General features: G+C 38.4%; 1 protein-coding gene across 1 annotated transcript; it reads right to left on the bottom strand.

Annotated features, from left to right (window-relative positions):
* Positions 1–18,899: 18,899 nt before the first annotated feature.
* LOC145016121 (uncharacterized) lies at positions 18,900–19,334 on the bottom strand. Its single transcript, XM_078974533.1, has one exon. The coding sequence runs from the start codon at positions 19,332–19,334 to the stop codon at positions 18,900–18,902; it is 435 nt and encodes a 144-aa protein (XP_078830659.1).

Raw genomic sequence — 19,334 nt, 5'->3', positions numbered from 1 at the left:
TTAAATTTGTATTATCATAGCACCGTCTAATATAAATTTATTATCTTTAATTTATCGTTAATAAATTTAATTTCTAAAGTGTATGTGTTTGATTTTTATAAAATAAAATTTGCTTATATATATATATATATATATATATATATATATATATATATATATATATATATATATATATATATATATATATATATATATATATATATATATATATAATAGATTATCATATCATTATGATGTTAGTATATAAGAATTTGTGGTATGTTTTCATTTTTCTCACGAGACCAACATAGGAAGGCCCAAAGGAGCGCTGATTTATTAAGTATGAAGGCCCATATCTGCCACTATAATCAATCTACATTCTATGATTGCTTTCTCAATTGTGATTCTTAGTCTTTGCTTGTTTCTTTCTAAAGTCTACTTGCATTAGAAAATTAGAACAATTATATTACCGATTTCGGAAAAAAAATATGTTTTTTTATACCAAAATATAAAAGTTTTAGCTATAAAAACCAAAAGTATCAAAAATACTAAAAACTTGTCACAACAATTTACATTTTAACATAAACAATAAAACATTATATTCGCCTTATTTAATATATAATTTTATCTTTTATATATATATATATATATATATATATATATATATATATATATATATATATATATATATATATATATATATATATTAGTTCAATTGAGAAAATAAAAAACAAATTGAGAATGAGGGAATTATTCTCAATCAATCATTTATTTTTACCGTAAAACCTCGAATGTAATGAGGAAATGGGAAATTAATACACATGTGTTTTCTAACACAACATGTTTCCTATAAGTGTTAATCATTACTTTAATATATACAAAAACATAATTTTTTTGTTATTTTTTTAATTTTTAAAAAGCTATTTTTATCGAAAAATGATTTTAAAAACGTCGAAATTCATAATTTTTTATTCTCTATCAATAGACATCCATATTAATATATTTTTAAGAAAAAATAAAATTTTTATTTATTTTTTTATACTTTCAGCTCTTGTTATTCATAAGTAAATAAAAATATATCAGATTTTTACTACAATTCATTTGTTATTCACTTATGAATAAAAAGTATAATTTTTTTTTTAGAGTTTAAATATCATTCGTATATAAGTGTAATATATATATATATATATATATATATATATATATATATATATATATATATAAACTCTTTACAGTTTAAATTAGCTATCATCACATGTTATAATCACATATAAATAAAACGTGCATAAGTCTTCAAGTTATATTCATATATAAAAAACACATTTATCAAATTTGTTATGGTTCATTTGGTATTCATATATGATAATGTAGTTCAAAATTTTAAAACACATCCTAATTTATTTACATAATAGTTATTTATATTCGAATAACAAATGAACTATAACAGAAATTATGATAAATTTTTTTTATATATGAATATAACATATGACGACCGTTAATACAAATTTTATTCATATAATTATGTAAAAAAATATATATTAGCTAAAGAAATTATTATGTGTTATATTTATATATGAATGATATTTAAACTATAAAAAAGTTAAGCATACGTTTTATTTATAAATGAATAATGAATGTACTGTAATAAAAATCTGATCGATTTTTATTCATTTATGAATAACAAGAACTGAAATTCTAAAAACATAAATTTTTTATTTTATCTTAAAACTATGTATATATATATATATAGAATAAAAACTTATGAATTTTGATATATTTAAAATAATTTTTTTGATACAAATAGCTTTCTGAAAATAAAATAAAACAAAAAATATGTTTTTGTGTATATTAAGATAATGATTAGCATAGTTTAAGAAAACATGTTTAGTTGGAAAACACATATGTATCCATTATCTATTTCGGTTGGTATGACTAAATGTTTTGCACCAAAACAAATGTGTGGCTCTAAATGATTCCCTCATTTTCATCCTTTTTTTTCTCAATTGAACTCTCTCTCTCTCTCTCTCTCTATATATATATATATATATATATATATATATATATATATATATATATATACTAATAAAAGACTAGCTATTTTATCATGTGTCACCATATTAGATTTCTTAATTAATATGTTGTCACTTGTTAATCTATTAGTCCTTCATTTAAAATTTATTAGACCTCCACACTAATGTGATGCTATTTGTCAACATATTTATTCTCTAATTTAAATTTTAAATTTTATATTATTGCTTTCATTAATTCACAAATAAAAAATGTCTAATATATAATAAAAATTAATTTTACATATTTTTTGAATTAAAGATTATAATTTCACATAACTAATAAAAATATCTCTTAATTAGTAATTTATTTAAAATAAATGATTAATAATTTTGATTTTTTACTATAAAAGTTTAATTAATTTTATAACTGTGGTTTACACGGGTTATAAACTAATATATATATATATATATATATATATATATATATATATATATATATATATATATATATATATATATATATATATATATATATATATATAGAGAGAGAGAGAGAGAGAGAGATTTAGGTTCAAATGTTTTCAATAAGTATTGTGTGCCTCTAACAACCAATCAAAATTAAGAAAAATAAAATTCAATAATAAGTAATAAAAGGGTGTAATAGTAATTTTGTCACACTTAATTATGGTAAATATTTAAAACATTTAATATCCTTTAAATTAGGGTGATTTGTTTGTTAACCCTACAAAAACGACGGCTATTCATCACCATCAACATTATCGTATTCCTTGTTTCTCCTCACCAAGTCCGACAACCATTACCGCCCAATACCATCGTCAATCACCAACGTTATCATCTTCATATGTTGTCGAGGAGAGGTAAACTAATCTAACTTGCGATTCTAAAAGAGATGAGGGCCAGAGATGCAATCTGCACGAACGATGATGCGATTATTGTGTGTGTAATCGAACCAACGATGATGCGATTCTGCGAGTCTTGATCTTTCCCATTCCCATGAAAGGTTTTGCGATTTTTTTCCCTGCAGTATTTAATTTCCTATTCTTCTACATCTTGATTGCTTGCAATTCTTCCTCTGAATGTTACTGATTTACGTTTCTTCACATGGATCTTCCATTTGATTTATTCACTGATTTTCGATTCTTTGATTTCTGATTATCCTTCCTGTTGATTTCTGATTTCACTAGTATACCCATTGTGCTCTCATTCTTCTTTAATTTTAAATATCCATCATTCAAGTTGATTTTGTAATTTAGAATCTGACTTAAATAATGATAGATTGTTCTTGATTTTCCATTTATTCTTTGATAGTTGATTGTTCTAAATTTGTCTTTGATGAAAAGGGTTAAGCTGACATTCTGTCAGAATTTGCATGAAAAGGGTTAAGCTGGAGATTTTTTTTTCATATCAGAATGCAAACACATGTTCATTTTATTAGAATATAAATATTACATAAACTATGTGTTGCTAATAATTCTAACAGAATACATTGATACATGTTTTAGAATGTTTATGCATAAAGAAGAAAAGATTATGATTTAAGTGAATTATGTAATGTATTCTGTTAAAATTTATTTATATAAATGCATTCTGTTAGAATTTATCGGAATTTATTGTTTTATTCTATTTAATCCACTAACAATTTTAATATCTGAAAGTTGATTATGTTTTCTTTGTGGATTTAGGTTTTGAAGAAGCTGCCATTAATGTGGAAAATGAATGCAACATGGAGAACAATAGTGCATTCTAACAGAATGTATTCTATCAGAATTTATAAATGGTTTCTTAACAATAATATTCTTTCGGAATGGATAAATGTTTTTGTTAGATTTTGATGTTTTTTTTCTTTTTTAACCATTTTTAGTTTTAATCTTTAAGAGTAAATGTAATCCTTAAACCATTGTTTGTCATAATTTTTTTGGAATGAATGTAATAATTGTTTATAGTCTTATTCTTTACAGATGAATTGTAACAGCCCGGATCCCCAGGTATCTTCATTTCATATATTTTTGACATTATGTGAGGGGACTCGGCGAGTTGGAGGTCGAACTCGCCGAGTCATGTCGCGGTTTTGGGCGGGGGTTCGCGTCCGGACTCGGCGAGTCCAAGGGATGGACTCGGCGAGTCCGCGCTGTTTAATGAAACCCTAATTTCCCGACCTTAAGCCCTATTTAAAGGACCTTATGGCCCTCATATGCGGCCACCTTGAACCCTAAGAGCCCCCATACGTCTGTGAGCCCTTGTGAGAGTGTTTGGAGGCTTTTTGTTCATTATTTTGTGGGATATTGCAAGGAAAGGAGGGAGAGGATCAAGCTTGAAGTGTTGGCGAGCTTGGATCTGTTGCTACTTCACCAAGGGAGTCTTCTTGAGGTAATTTTCAGAGCCAAAATTCGTGTTTTGTGTTGATGTGCCAAATCTAGGGTTTCTTCTTGCATTTCTTAGCTTGAATTAGAAGTATGAGAGGTCCCATGGAGATATGGAACCAAGATCTGGACTTTAGCAGGTCCAGGAGACCCCTTATGACAAGCTTTATGTAGCACCTGGTTTCCGGTATGTGAATTTTATTTGAGTATTGCCCTATTCTAGCCTTGGACTCGGCGAGTCACAAGGTCCGACTCGCCGAGTAGGGACGAGGCCCAGGACACGTTTAAGTTGGCGACTCGGCGAGTCCATATCCCGGACTCGGCGAGTCACCGCTGTTGGATGAAACCCTAAGTTTCAGGGGTTTGCACCCTATTTAAACCTCATATCTGCCTCTTGACAGCCCCCATTCACTCCCAGAGCTCCCAACCCTCGTCCTAAGCTTGTTTCTTGTGAATTTGAGGCTCTTGTGTGGATTCTTGAAGGTTTTGAGGCAAGAAGGGGAAAGAGATCAAGAGGAAGGAGAGCCATCCAAGCATCATTGCGTTTTTCAGCGGTTTCATTGAGGTATATCTCGTTTTCCCCCTGTTTCTATGCTTAAGATTTCATTTAAGACACTCTTGAGCCATCCCCCAAGCTTGTTTGTGCTTAATGTTTCGTAATAAGTGGGTTGGCCTTTAGATCTAGGCAAGATTGAGCTCCAAGAGCTCAGATATGTTAGCTTTATGGACCCATGTGGCTTGTTCATCCTAGATCTACCCCTTTTGAGGCATTTTGGACCCTAAAATCCATATTAGTGAAGATCCACACGTAAAGTTGGAAACTTTATGTATGATTCGTGTCTTAGAAGCCCAGATCTATGAATGGCATGGACTGAAATCAAACAAATCGGTGTATCTAGTGGATGCATGGCAACGACTCGGCGAGTCGTTCATGTGACTTGGCGAGTCGGCTCGCGAGTCACCGAATTGGTCCCTTTTAGACGTATCGAGTTGAGCCGTGAGTCACAGGGGGTGACTCGGTGAGTTGAAAGTTGGACTCAATCATGGTAGGACTCGGCGAGTCAATGCCTGACTCGACGAGTTCAAGGCAATCTTCATAGATCAGGAACAGACTCGGCGAGTTGTTCATACAACTCGGCGAGTCTTAGCATATGTGTTCTTCGGATGAAGATGAACTCGACGAGTTGTTCATACAACTCGGCGAGTAGGATGAAGGAGTTAAATGACAGTTTAGAAGATGAACTCGTCGAGTCATAGCCTAACTCGACGAGTAGAATCAGGGACCCAGGACAATAGTTTGCTAGGGACTCGGCGAGTGGAGATCCACTCGGCGAGTCGGGTCAACTAAAAGTTGAATTCGATTTGACTTAGGGCTAGACCAGGGGTAAAATGGTCTTTTTACCCAAAGGACAGTTAGCAGTGCATGATTAAGTATATTGTGGGAATTACAGCCGGGGAGTTTCCGGAGCAGCAGCAGTAGTAGTAGGTGATCAATTCCCACACAGACCAGCAGCTATTTCGAGGTGAGGTAGTAACGGGTCGAAGGCACCAAGGCCGGCCCGTATAGATGAGACGATAGTATTATAGTGTGGGCCGAGCCCGTATCTATTAGTCGAGTTGATTGTGATATATATACGAGTATGATAGAGCTGTTTACACTTGTTGTCTGCATGATACTTGTATGATATGTGTTGACGGTTGGGTGTGGGCGAGGCCCGTATCTCTCCGAGAATGGAGTGTGGGCTAGGCCCGTATCTCCCAGGTAGCGAAGTGTGGGCGGGGCCCGTATCTTCACGAGTGTGGGCGGGGCCCGTATCTCTCAGAAAGTGAGGTGTGGGCGGGGCATGTATCTCCTAATTGCATGTTATTTGTTATATGATGTATGGTATGGGGTATTATGGGGGAGCTCACTAAGCTTTGTGCTTACGGTTTCAGTTTTGGTTTCAGGTACCTCCTCAGCTAGGGGAAAGGAGCCGGCACGGTAGCAGCATGTCACACACACACTCTTCGGTTTCCGCATTTACGAGATTCACTGGGATTGTACTCTGATATTTGATGGGTTGTATGGTTTGATTATTAAAACATGGTTTGCGATGTGTTATGGCGTGATCAAACAATGTTTTTATTTATTAATGTTTTCTAAAAATAATATTTTAAAATGAAATTTTTGGACATGAAAATTGGGTCGTTACAAGTTGGTATCAGAGCCCTGGTTTGAGGGATTCGGACACGCCTTCGGGAGTGTCTGAACTCAAATCGTGGGATTGAAAGATTTTCCAAAAGAAAATGTTCTCTAAAAACTTGGAACAGAGTCATAAGAAAGAGCGAAGTGTGTGACGTGCGCGACCGGCCGAGCTCAAGTAAGTATTCCCCATAGTACCCATACAAGTTTATGTTATGTTTATCAGCTTACGTAGAACCGCATGCTAGAATAGGGCTAAGGATCTAGGAGTGATGCCTTATGTGCCTGCTTATGTGTTACAACTTTATGAGTATTGCATGCTAGAATTGAGTAGACAGCAGTAGGATAGCCTGTTTAGGTTATGCCTGATAGTATGAGCTTAGCATCTTATGCTAGTGCCGTTTCTTGTTATAAGAATAGTTTTGGCTTGAGTCTGTTTCCCCTTAACCGAATGCTGCTTGCTTCGTGCTTGGTGGGGTTCTGAGTAATGGGAGTTAGCCACTAGGTGAACACGTTACCCCACATGTAATTAGGTTTGAATAATCCCAAAGTACTGGAACTGGCCCTATTGCGCAGCTCTTGTTTGAGTCCAACCGTTGTAGGGACGGATCTTTTACTTGAAGGATTATCTAATCCTCATCACATGTGATGGTGTTTAGGTGGTGGCTAACTGGCATTATGAGGAGACCTACAGCAGCTGAGGATCAGTCGTGTTGAACTTGAGTTTTCCCTAGGGCAATCCTAGGATGAGAATAGCAGGGAGTAGCAGTAGTAAAGGGGATCTGGTGAAGTCGAGGAATTTCTCGGAGAAGGTACGGATAGATGTGGAAGGTAGTATGGGCCCGTACTACTGAAAGCAGAGGATCCGTACCCTAGCCAAGGAAGGCCAAGACGAGACCAAGGAACCTGTAAGTAGTTGAGATCCCTCAGAAAGTAGCAGTATCACTAATGATTATTATGATGTTTTGCAGAATGGTGGTACTTCGACCGAGACCGACAGATGGCGGGTCAGGAGAGGGGTCAGGTTCGGGATCAGGCACCGAGCCAATTGATGAGAGGCTACGTGAGTTCATCACGTCGGAGATCACCAGGGGCATCCTTGAGTCGACCCCCATCCTCTTTGGGTCGATCAAGGAAGGGATTATGGAGTTGATGGAGGATCGCCTACGGGCATTCAGGAGCGATTTAGCCTCTAGCCAGTCAGGATCTCGCACACTGTCCTTCAAGGACTTCAGGGGCAGTGGTGCGCCGGATTTCCATGGGGTGAAGGACCCCATTGTCGCCAGGCGGTGGATTGCGGATATCGAGTCTGCCCAGTTGACTAGCTTCTGCCCCGAGGGGTCGAAGGTGAGGTACGCAGCAGGGTGTTTACGGGACCGAGCCCGGGATTGGTGGGAGTCAGTGGGTGACTCGTTGGGAGCCTCGGCTATCGAGGCAATGACCTGGTCGGACTTTGTGACTAGGTTTAGGGCGGAGTTTGCACCGGCGGTCGAGCTTCAGCAGCTGGCCAGGGAGTTTCTAGACATGAGGCAGACGACGGAGACTGTGGCGGAGATCACCGCCAAGTTCCGGGAGAGGGCTTTATTGGTGCCCCAGTATGCCGGTGACGAGGATATGAGGAGGACTCGTTACCATGATATGCTACGAGCTGACATCCGGGAGCATGTTAGCTTTTCGGCTTGCCCTACCCTGGACTCTATGATTGCCAGGGCCAGGGAGAGAGAGAGAGATTTGGAGCACATCCGGAAACGGAAACTAGAGGACGGTCAGGCAGGAGGGGCTTCGGGGAAGAAGCCCAAGGGATCAGACGGTAGACCGAAAGGTCATTCAGGATCGAGCCGCTGCGGGAAATGCGGCAGGACGCATGTGGGGATATGTAGGATGGGATCAGGAGGCTGCTACAAGTGCGGCAAGACAGGGCACTTTAGCAGGGATTGTACTGCTCCAGTTTCAGCTATTCAGACATCCGAGTTGTTGTGTTTTCACTGCAACCAGAGGGGCCACAAGAAGGCCAATTGCCCCCAGTTGTCAGTTGCAGCGCCAGTGAAGGCGCTGGCTCCAGCGACCCTGCGGATCACGGATGGTCGGTAGGGCAAGGCAGAGGCTCCAGTAGTGAGGAGTCGGGCATTTCAGTTGATTGCCGAGGAGGCACGCGCCGCGCCCAATGTGGTGACGGGTATGATTCTTTCCTTCTATCTTTTGTTTTATGTTGTTATGATATTGATATGTGCTCCGTGTGTATGCATGTGTATTAGGATCGTTCCATGTGAACGGCATTCCGGTTCAGGTATTGTTCGACTCGGGTGCATCCCGATCGTTCGTTTCTCTTGCTCTTAGCAAGAGATTTCATGAGACTTCAGGCGAGTTAGATTGCCCGTTAGAGGTAGAGATTGCTGACGATCGATCGGTGCGAGCATCGATGGTGTTTCGAGATTGTGTTCTGCGACTGTTTGAGGAGCGTTACCTGGTAGACTTGGTTCCCATCCCATTGCGTGGGAACAAGGTGATTATTGGTATGGATTGGTTGAGCCCTAATGGGGCAGTGATAGATTGCGCGCAGCAGCTAGTGCGAGTCAGGACCCCAAGCGGGGGAGAGTTAGTGATTCATGGAGAGCGGCCGCAGTGTGGACCCACTGTATGTTCAGCAGCGAGGGCTAGGCGCTACCTTCAGCAGGGATGCGCGGGTTATGTCGCGTATGTGATGGATACCCGGGAGGCGGGTAAGGCGACCGTGAGCGAGGTCCCGGTGGTTCGAGATTTTGCAGATGTTTTCCCGGAGGAACTACCTGGGATACCTCCGGAGCGACAGGTGGAGTTCAGGATTGACCTCATTCCCGGTGCGGCTCCGATAGCCAAAGCACCATATCGGTTGGCTCCTCCCGAGATGCAGGAGTTGTCTACGCAGCTGCAGGAGCTGCTAGACAAGGGATTTATTCGTCCGAGCAGTTCACCCTGGGGAGCCCCGATTCTGTTTGTAAGGAAGAAGGACGGGTCGCATCAGATGTGTATAGATTATCGGGAGCTGAACAAGGTAACGGTGAAGAACCGATACCCGCTTCCGAGGATTGATGACCTATTTGACCAGCTTCAGGGAGCATCTTGGTTCTCCAAGATTGACTTGCGTTCAGGCTATCATCAGATGAGGGTCAGGGAGGAGGATATGCAGAAGACTGCGTTTCGGACGCGCTATGGTCATTACGAGTTCGTGGTGATGCCGTTTGGGCTCACCAATGCTCCTGCCGCGTTCATGGACCTCATGAACTGCGTGTGTAGACCGATGCTGGATCGGTCTGTGATAGTCTTTATCGATGATATTTTGGTCTATTCCAAGACTCGGGAGGAACACGAGGATCATCTGAGGGAGGTATTGGAGACCCTGAGGAGGGAGAGCTTGTATGCCAAGTTCTCCAAGTGTGAGTTTTGGTTGCGCGAGGTGCAATTCCTTGGACACCTCGTCAACCAGAACGGGATTATGGTTGATCCGGCCAAGGTCGAGGCCGTGATGAGATGGGAGGTCCCGAAGTCTCCATCTGAGATTCGGAGCTTCCTGGGATTGGCAGGCTACTATCGGAGGTTTATCCAAGATTTTTCCAAGATAGTCGTACCCCTGACGCGACTGACGAAGAAAGCCGTGGTCTTTCGGTGGGGACCCGAGCAGCAGGCTGCGTTTGAGATGCTAAGACAGAAATTGTGTGAGGCACCGATCCTAGCCCTGCCTGAGGGCGTAGAGGATTTTGTGGTTTACTGTGATGCGTCCATTTCGGGGTTGGACGCAGTTCTGATGCAGAGGGGGCATGTCATTGCCTACGCTTCACGGCAGCTCAAGCCTCACGAGGCAAACTACCCGACGCACGATTTGGAGTTGGGGGCGGTGGTCTTTGCTCTCAATATTTGGCAACATTACCTCTACGGGGTTCGGTGTACCATCTACACGGACCACAAGAGTTTGAGGTACCTCATGGACCAGCCGAATCTGAATATGAGGCAGCGGCGGTGGTTGGACGTGGTGAAGGATTATGATTGCGAGATCCTTTACCACCCGGGGAAGGCCAATGTGGTGGCCGATGCGCATAGCCGCAAGACGGTGCCGATCAGGGACGTTTGTTTGAGGATGACCGTGGTGACTCCCCTATTGGAGCAGATTCGGGAGGCTCAGCAGGAGGCTATCAAGGAGGAGCATCGGAAGAGCGAGCGTGTGGTGGGTCAGGTTTCCTCCTTTGATTATGATGGCAGAGGACTTTTGACACTACACCGTAGGGTGTGGGTGCCGTATCACGGTGGCGTGCGTCAGATTTTGATGGAGGAGGCGCACAAGTCCCGATTTTCTATTCATCCCGGGGCGACGAAGATGTATAGGGATCTTCGTCCGGATTACTGGTGGCCCTGCATGAAGCGGGATGTGGCATGGTACGTCGAGCGGTGTTTGACCTGCAGGAAGGTCAAGGCTGAACATCAGAGACCGCATGGCAAGATGCAGCCGTTGGACATCCCACTGTGGAAATGGGAAGATATCACGATGGATTTTATCACAAAGCTTCCCAGGACCGCACGGGGAGTGGATTCGATTTGGGTCGTCGTGGATAGATTGACCAAGAGTGCTCACTTTATTCCAATCCAGGAGAGCATATCGGCCGAAAAATTGGCCGACATCTATATCAGGGAGATTGTGGCACGGCATAGAGTGCCAGTATCGGTAATCTCGGACAGGGATGTGCGTTTTACTTCCAGATTCTGGAAGAAATTCCATGACGAGTTGGGCACTCGTCTGCATTTCAGCACCGCCTTTCACCCGCAGACAGATGGTCAGAGTGAGCGGACCATCCAGACTTTGGAGGACATGTTGCGGGCGTGTGTGTTGGATTTCGGTGGTAGCTGGGATACCTATCTTCCTTTGGCTGAGTTCTCCTACAACAACAGCTATCACGCGAGTATTGACCGACCACCGTTCGAGATGTTGTATGGGCGGAAGTGCAGAAACCCGATATGTTGGGGTGAGGTTGGCCAGAGAGTCATGGGAAGCACCGAGGTGGTGCTAGAGACGACCGAGAGGATCCAGCAGGTTCGGAGCAGACTTCAGACTGCACAGAGTCGGCAGAAAAGCTACGCCGATAGACGTCGATCCGACTTGGAATTCCAAGTCGGGGAAATGGTTCTCCTGAAAGTGTCGCCTTGGAAAGGTGTCATTCGATTCAGGAAGCGGGGCAAGTTGGGCCCAAGGTTCATCGGTCCGTTCAGGGTTGCAGCCCGGGTGGGCAAGGTGGCGTATAGGCTGGACCTGCCAGCCGAGCTCAGTCAGATCCACAGCACCTTTCATGTTTCGCAGCTGCGGAAGTGCCTGGTGGACGATTCAGCAGTAGTACCATTGGAGGATATTCAGGTTGATGACAGCTTGAATTACATTGAGCGCCCAGTCGCAATACTTGACAGAAAGGCAAAGACGTTGAGAAACAAGAGGGTAGAACTAGTAAAGGTGCAATGGCAGCACCGCAAGGGTTCGGAGTGGACTTGGGAACCGATGGACGAGATGATGGAGCATTACCCCGAACTGTTTCAGGACCGGGCAGCAGACTTCGAGGACGAAGTCTAAAATAAGTGGGGGAGATTTGTAGCACCTGGTTTCCGGTATGTGAATTTTATTTGAGTATTGCCCTATTTTAGCCTTGGACTTGGCGAGTCACAAGGTCCGACTCGCCGAGTAGGGACGAGGCCCAGGACACGTTTAAGTTGGCGACTCGGCGAGTCCATATCCCGGACTCGGCGAGTCACCGCTGTTGGATGAAACCCTAAGTTTCATGGGTTTGCACCCTATTTAAACCTCATATCTGCCTCTTGACAGCCCCCATTCACTCCCAGAGCTCCCAACCCTCGTCCTAACTCGTCCTAAGCTTGTTTCTTGTGAATTTGAGGCTCTTGTGTGGATTCTTGAAGGTTTTGAGGCAAGAAGGGGAAAGAGATCAAGAGGAAGGAGAGCCATCCAAGCATCATTGCGTTTTTCAGCGGTTTCATTGAGGTATATCTCGTTTTCCCCCTGTTTCTATGCTTAAGATTTCATTTAAGACACTCTTGAGCCATCCCCCAAGCTTGTTTGTGCTTAATGTTTCGTAATAAGTGGGTTGGCCTTTAGATCTAGGCAAGATTGAGCTCCAAGAGCTCAGATCTGTTAGCTTTATGGACCCATGTGGCTTGTTCATCCTAGATCTACCCCTTTTGAGGCATTTTGGACCCTAAAATCCATATTAGTGAAGATCCACACGTAAAGTTGGAAACTTTACGTATGATTCGTGTCTTAGAAGCCCAGATCTATGAATGGCATGGACTGAAATCAAACAAATCGGTGTATCTAGTGGATGCATGGCAACGACTCGGCGAGTCGGCTCGCGAGTCACCGAATTGGTCCCTTTTAGACGTATCGAGTTGAGCCGTGAGTCACAGGGGGTGACTCGGTGAGTTGAAAGTTGGACTCACTCATGATAGGACTCGGCGAGTCCAAGGCAATCTTCATAGATCAGGAACAGACTCGACGAGTTGTTCATACAACTCGGCAAGTCTTAGCATATGTGTTCTTCGGATGAAGATGAACTCGACGAGTTGTTCATACAACTCGGCGAGTAGGATGAAGGAGTTGAATGACAGTTTAGAAGATGAACTCGTCGAGTCATAGCCCAACTCGACGAGTAGAATCAGGGACCCAGGACAATAGTTTGCTAGGGACTCGGCGAGTGGAGATCCACTCGGCGAGTCGGGTCAACTAAAAGTTGACTTCGATTTGACTTAGGGCTAGACCAGGGGTAAAATGGTCTTTTTACCCAAAGGACAGTTAGCAGTGCATGATTAAGTATATTGTGGGAATTACAGCCGGGGAGTTTCCGGAGCAGCAGCAGCAGTAGTAGGTGACCAATTCCCACACAGACCAGCAGCTATTTCGAGGTGAGTTTCCTTTCAGTAGTAACGGGTCTAAGGCACCAAGGCCGGCCCGTATAGATGAGACGATAGTATTATAGTGTGGGCCGAGCCCGTATCTATTAGTCGAGTTGATTGTGATGTATATACCAGTATGATAGAGCTGTTTACACTAGTTGCCTGCATGATACTTGTATGATATGTGTTGACGGTTGGGTGTGGGCGAGGCCCGTATCTCTCCGAGAATGGAGTGTGGGCTAGGCCCGTATCTCCCAGGTAGCGAAGTGTGGGCGGGGCCCGTATCTTCACGAGTGTGGGTGGGGCCCGTATCTCTCAGAAAGTGAGGTGTGGGCGGGGCCCGTATCTTCACGAGTGTGGGCGGGGCCCGTATCTCTCAGAAAGTGAGGTGTGGGCGGGGCCCGTATCTTCACGAGTGTGGGCGGGGCCCGTATCTCCTAATTGCATGTTATTTGTTAGATGTTGTATGGTATGGGGTATTATGGGGGAGCTCACTAAGCTTTGTGCTTACGGTTTCAGTTTTGGTTTCAGGTACCTCCTCAGCTAGGGGAAAGGAGCCGGCACGGTAGCAGCATGTCACACACACACTCTTCGGTTTCCGTATTTACGAGATTCACTGGGATTGTACTCTGATATTTGATGGGTTGTATGGTTTGATTATTAAAACATGGTTTGCGATGTGTTATGGCGTGATCAAACAATGTTTTTATTTGTTAATGTTTTCTAAAAATAATATTTTAAAATGAAATTTTTGGACATGAACAGACTCAACGAGTCGCTTGAAGATTGTCCTTGAGACCATCCTGTGTGTAGTCCGGACCGAGTTGAGGGCGACTCAGTGAGTCACAGAGAGTTGGAAAGGTTTTGAACAGGTGGACCGAGTCAGGTTGGGACTCGCCGAGTTGACCTTCGACTCGGCGAGTTGAGTCGCGGTGGCCCTGTGATTCAGGCCCAGGGGAAACTCGTCGAGTCGGGGGAGTACTCGACGAGTCAAAAGGGGAAAACCTTGATAGTTGAATAAAATGCGTAGACTCGTCGAGTCACTAGTGTGCACTCGTCGAGTCCGGTCCAAATTGATTAAAGACGATTGACCAAGTCAACCTGTGTTGACTTGATAAGGATGGCCCACCTTTGTGGTACAAGTAATAATTATAGATTTATAATATCATAGGAGGATTGCAGCTCGAGGGTTCGAGCTCGAGTGATTTCAGGATTCACGATTAGCGACTTAGCAAGGCATACGAGGTGAGTCTTCTCACTATACTGCACCCGGAAGGGTTTTGACTGTGTGACCGGAAGGTCGAATATGATATGAGATATATGCCTTATGTGTGTTAAGTTATTTGTTACATGTGCCATGTATGATATGTTTGATTTGGGCCGGAAGGCGTGGTCATATGGACTGTAAGGTTGACGTGGGTAGGACCAGAAAGTCTACCCAGTCGGGACGGAAGTCCCCTGAGACACAAGGACCAGAAGGTCAAGGCCTGGAAAGGCGTATGTGCGTATGTTGTATTTTGGGGAACTCACTAAGCTTTATGCTTACAGTTGTTGTATTATGTGTTTCAGGTACTAGTGAGGACCGTGGGAAGGCTCCAGCGTGACCGTACACACACTCGGGGAAACTATTTTGTTATCTTTTGTTATGTAATCGGTTGTGACTACATTGTTACTTTGGAATCTAAACTTATTACTCATGTTTTGATGGTTGTAAAAATGAAAATTTTTGGTTGGAATTTTATGACGTTACATGAATGTAAATAGTGATTCTAAAATAATAAAATTTGTATTCCTTGGAAAATGTTATTCTTGATAATATGTTGTATAATTCTTAAGCATGTTTAATATAAAAAGTATCTTGAATGAACCATATTCTGCAAGAATAAAACCGCAAATATATTTACTAATTTACTGTTGATTTTTTGTCAATCTAGCAGAATAAAATCGGTTATTATTAAAAATAATATAAAATTTAATTATAATTAATTTAAAAAATTCAGATTTTTAAAAATAAGGAAATTAATAATCCCTTAAAATCCGAAAATTTCCTTTTTTAAAATAGGTTAATTGACCAAATTACCCTTTTGCTAAAAAATTTGTGATTATATGATACATGCTACCCTATTGTAATATCATAGACCCTCAGATTATGATTGTTGATTCTTTTCATCCGGTGGTCTAGATCTGTGCATTCTGGCACACAATAGTTAGTAAAAACAAAATAACGTAAGCCTATATATATATATATATATATATATATATATATATATATATATATATATATATATATATATATATGTGGAAAACTTCAATAGAGAACCATTATTATTCATAGAACTAATCCAAAGCGTCGGAATTTAAAGCGATCAACGGCAAAATGAAAGGTTGTAAATTTTTATAATGGACGCACATGTACCGGATTATAACAAAAGTCACTTCTTTTTTTTATTTAAAATTTTTTTTAGGCCAAGTTTTTTATCGGAAAAAAATTTGAATATATCGTTATTCACGATTTTTCGTCCTCTTTCCATAGAGATCCATGATGATATATAAAAAAAGTATTTTTTTTTCAAAAAAAAACCCACTTAATTTTCTTATTTTTTTTTTCAATATTTAAGCTTTTTTTTTAAAAAATTAATAATTATACTAAAAATATTAATTTTTTGTACTCTATTAATAAACATCAACACCAATTTTTAAAATAAAAAAATTAAAAAAATTAAAAAAAACACTTCGAACAGTGAGATTCACACTGTGAATCTAAACTATAAATATTTCAATTTTTAACATTCAAAATATGAAAAATCTCGAACAGTTTAGATTCACATTATGAATCTGAGAAGGTTTACAAAAAAAACAAAAAAAAAAAACAAAAAATTACCTCGATCAGTGTAGATTCACATTGTGAATCTAAATTGTAAATATTTCAAATTTTAACATTCACAATTTTAAAAAGCTCCGATCAGTTCAGATTCACAATGTGAATCTGAACAGCTTTACAATATAAATATGAATAAGTTCACAATGTGAATCTGAACTGAAATATCGTTTTTTTAATATGAATATGAATCTATGTTTAAAAAGTAATATATATATATATATATATATATATATATATATATATATATATATATATATATATGTATATATATGTATATATATATATATATATATATGAATTTTGATATATTTATTAATTTTTTTCTATAAAAAATAGACCTTAACTTTTTTCATTAAAGAAAATGAAGTGGGTTTTTTTTGAGAAAAAATTTTTCGTTTTTTATATATCATCATGGATCTCTATGGAAAGATGATGAAAAATCATGAACAACGGTATATTCTGTTTTTTTTTTTTTTTTTTTTTTTTTTGATAAAAAACATGGCCTAAAAAAATTTAAACGAAAAATAGTGGTGGGTTTTTGTGTAAAGGGTGGATTTTTTGGTATAATCCGATGTGTGTGCATCTAATGTAAAAGTGTACATCTATTTTCTTAGCCGTTGATCGTTATGATTTCCGATGCTCACGATTGGTTCCTTGGTTATTTATGGTTCTCTATTGAGGGTATATAAACTTAGGTACCCAAACATATCATAATATTTAATTTTGTTTGATATTTTCATTATAATATTTTTAAACTTCAACCCTTAACTTGATTTACTTACAAGATTTTTGAAATTTCATTATTATTTTTCTTTTACATCGCATCTTTTTTCTGAACACCTACTAGGCTATATATATTGTAGTTGAAAATGAAAATTTTATAAGAGAAACATAAATATGTAATTTATAAAAATCATCGAAGTAAATCAAGTTAGAAGTTAAATTATAAGAACATTGGACAATTAAAATTTATTATATAATACAAAATGACGTAATATGGTGAGTTTGGGTACCTAAGCTTATATACCCATAAGGGTATATTCACTTTTCCCTACATATATATATATATATATATATATATATATATATATATATATATATATATATATATATATATATATATATATATATATATATAGGTTTACGTTCATTTGAGATCATTCTAATTTTATGAGACCGTGAGACCAAGTCTAAAAATAATTTTAAAATGCAAAATAAATAGAAAAATTCAAAAATTCTTTTTTTAAATATTATTTTTGGAATTTGAATTAACTAAAAAAAATAAAAATAAATAAATAAAAAACCCTTTTTTTAAAAAATGCATGAAATATTCTAAATAGAATATTACACTGACATATTCTAAAAAATAATTTTAAAATGCAAAATAAAAGGAAAAATCTAAAAATTGTTTTTTTAAATATTATTTTCGGAACTTGAATTAACTAACAAAAAATTAAAAAAATTAAAAAAAAAATCCTATTTTTTTTAAAAAATACGTGAAATATTCTAAATAGAATATTACATTGTACATATTTTAAAAATAATTTTAAAATACAAAATAAATGGAAAAATCAAAAAATTCTTTTTTTAAATATTATTTTCGGAACTTGAATTAACTAAAAAAATAAAAAATAAAATAAAAAAATGCGTCTCATGGTCTCACAAAATTAGTCCATCTCACATGAGGTAAAAATTTTGAAAAAAAATTATATTATTAATAAGAGTTAAGTTTGTTAAGCATTTGTTGTATTGATTGTTTAAAATTTAAAATTACTATTAATATAACTTTGTAAAAAAGATTATAAATTTGAATATATGTTAAAGAGAAACAAAATTAATCCATGTAAAGGTAAATATGAAGATAACTAAAATACATCTTTCAATATGTGAATGATTTATGAAGTGTGAGGGCAAATCATCATTTTTTGATTTGAGTGAGTAATCAAGAAACACCATGTAACATGTATTAAAGCCTGAAAATAAAATATTGAAACAAATTAAATATTATGGATTACAATGTTATATAAGAAATAAAAAATAAAAAAATGTTAAAAAAAGAAGAAAAAAACATAGTTGTTTAAATTTAAAAACTACAAAGCATTTATAAATTTCTAAAAACTTCCTTATGCACAACATTGGAAGTTTTGTTTGTAAGTCTATTATCCTTATCTAAAATTAACAATTTTAATCATTCTCTACTTTGAACTCTAGATAAGGCAAGATACAACTGTCCATGTGAAAAAACAGGATCTTTGAGATACATACCAACCTTTGATAACGACTGCCCCTAACTTTTATTAATTGTCATTGTAAAACATACAACTAATGGAAATTATCTTCTTTGAAATTCGAATGGAATTTTTTTTAGATGAACTTAAAGACATTCTCGGAATAAAGGTTTGTTTTCCAATATTAGTTCCAGATATGATAATTGCCTCAATAACACGTTTTCCCAGAGATTTCACTTATTGTCTAGTGTCGTTACATAAGCCATTTTTCTTATCAATGTTTCTCAGTAACATAACTGGAACACCGACCTTTAAAATTAACTAATGATTTGGCAAACCTGATACTTTAAGACCATTTAAAATATCTGGGGAGTATAAATTGGGATCAAACTGATCATGAACAAACTCTAATTGGCAAAGACTATCTGAACTTAAATATTCTTCTTTATCTCCGGGAAACAATACTAACAAACGATCATTGATTTGTTGGACAACTTCCTTTTTCGGAGCTAGTATAGCTCTTTCTTGAAAATAACTCGTAATGTTGAATTTTTCCAAGATTAAAGGATATACAAACTCAATTAATGAACCTATAGGATCGTGTGAATCATTAATGAGAATATCATCCGGAACATCAATAATCGCTTCACCATCGTTCGAACCACCAACTTTTCCTTCTCCTATATCCAAAAGCCAGTTTGCAAAATTATGTATTTTTCGAATATCAGACGGATCCCTTCCAACGGTTAGTCTCAT

Source organism: Lactuca saligna, chromosome 9 (assembly GCF_052625555.1).
Source record: "Lactuca saligna cultivar CGN05327 chromosome 9, ASM5262555v1, whole genome shotgun sequence".
Classification (NCBI taxonomy): domain Eukaryota; kingdom Viridiplantae; phylum Streptophyta; class Magnoliopsida; order Asterales; family Asteraceae; genus Lactuca; species Lactuca saligna.
Note: the sequence above shows the minus strand (reverse complement) of the source record. Positions and strands in the feature narration are given on the sequence as shown.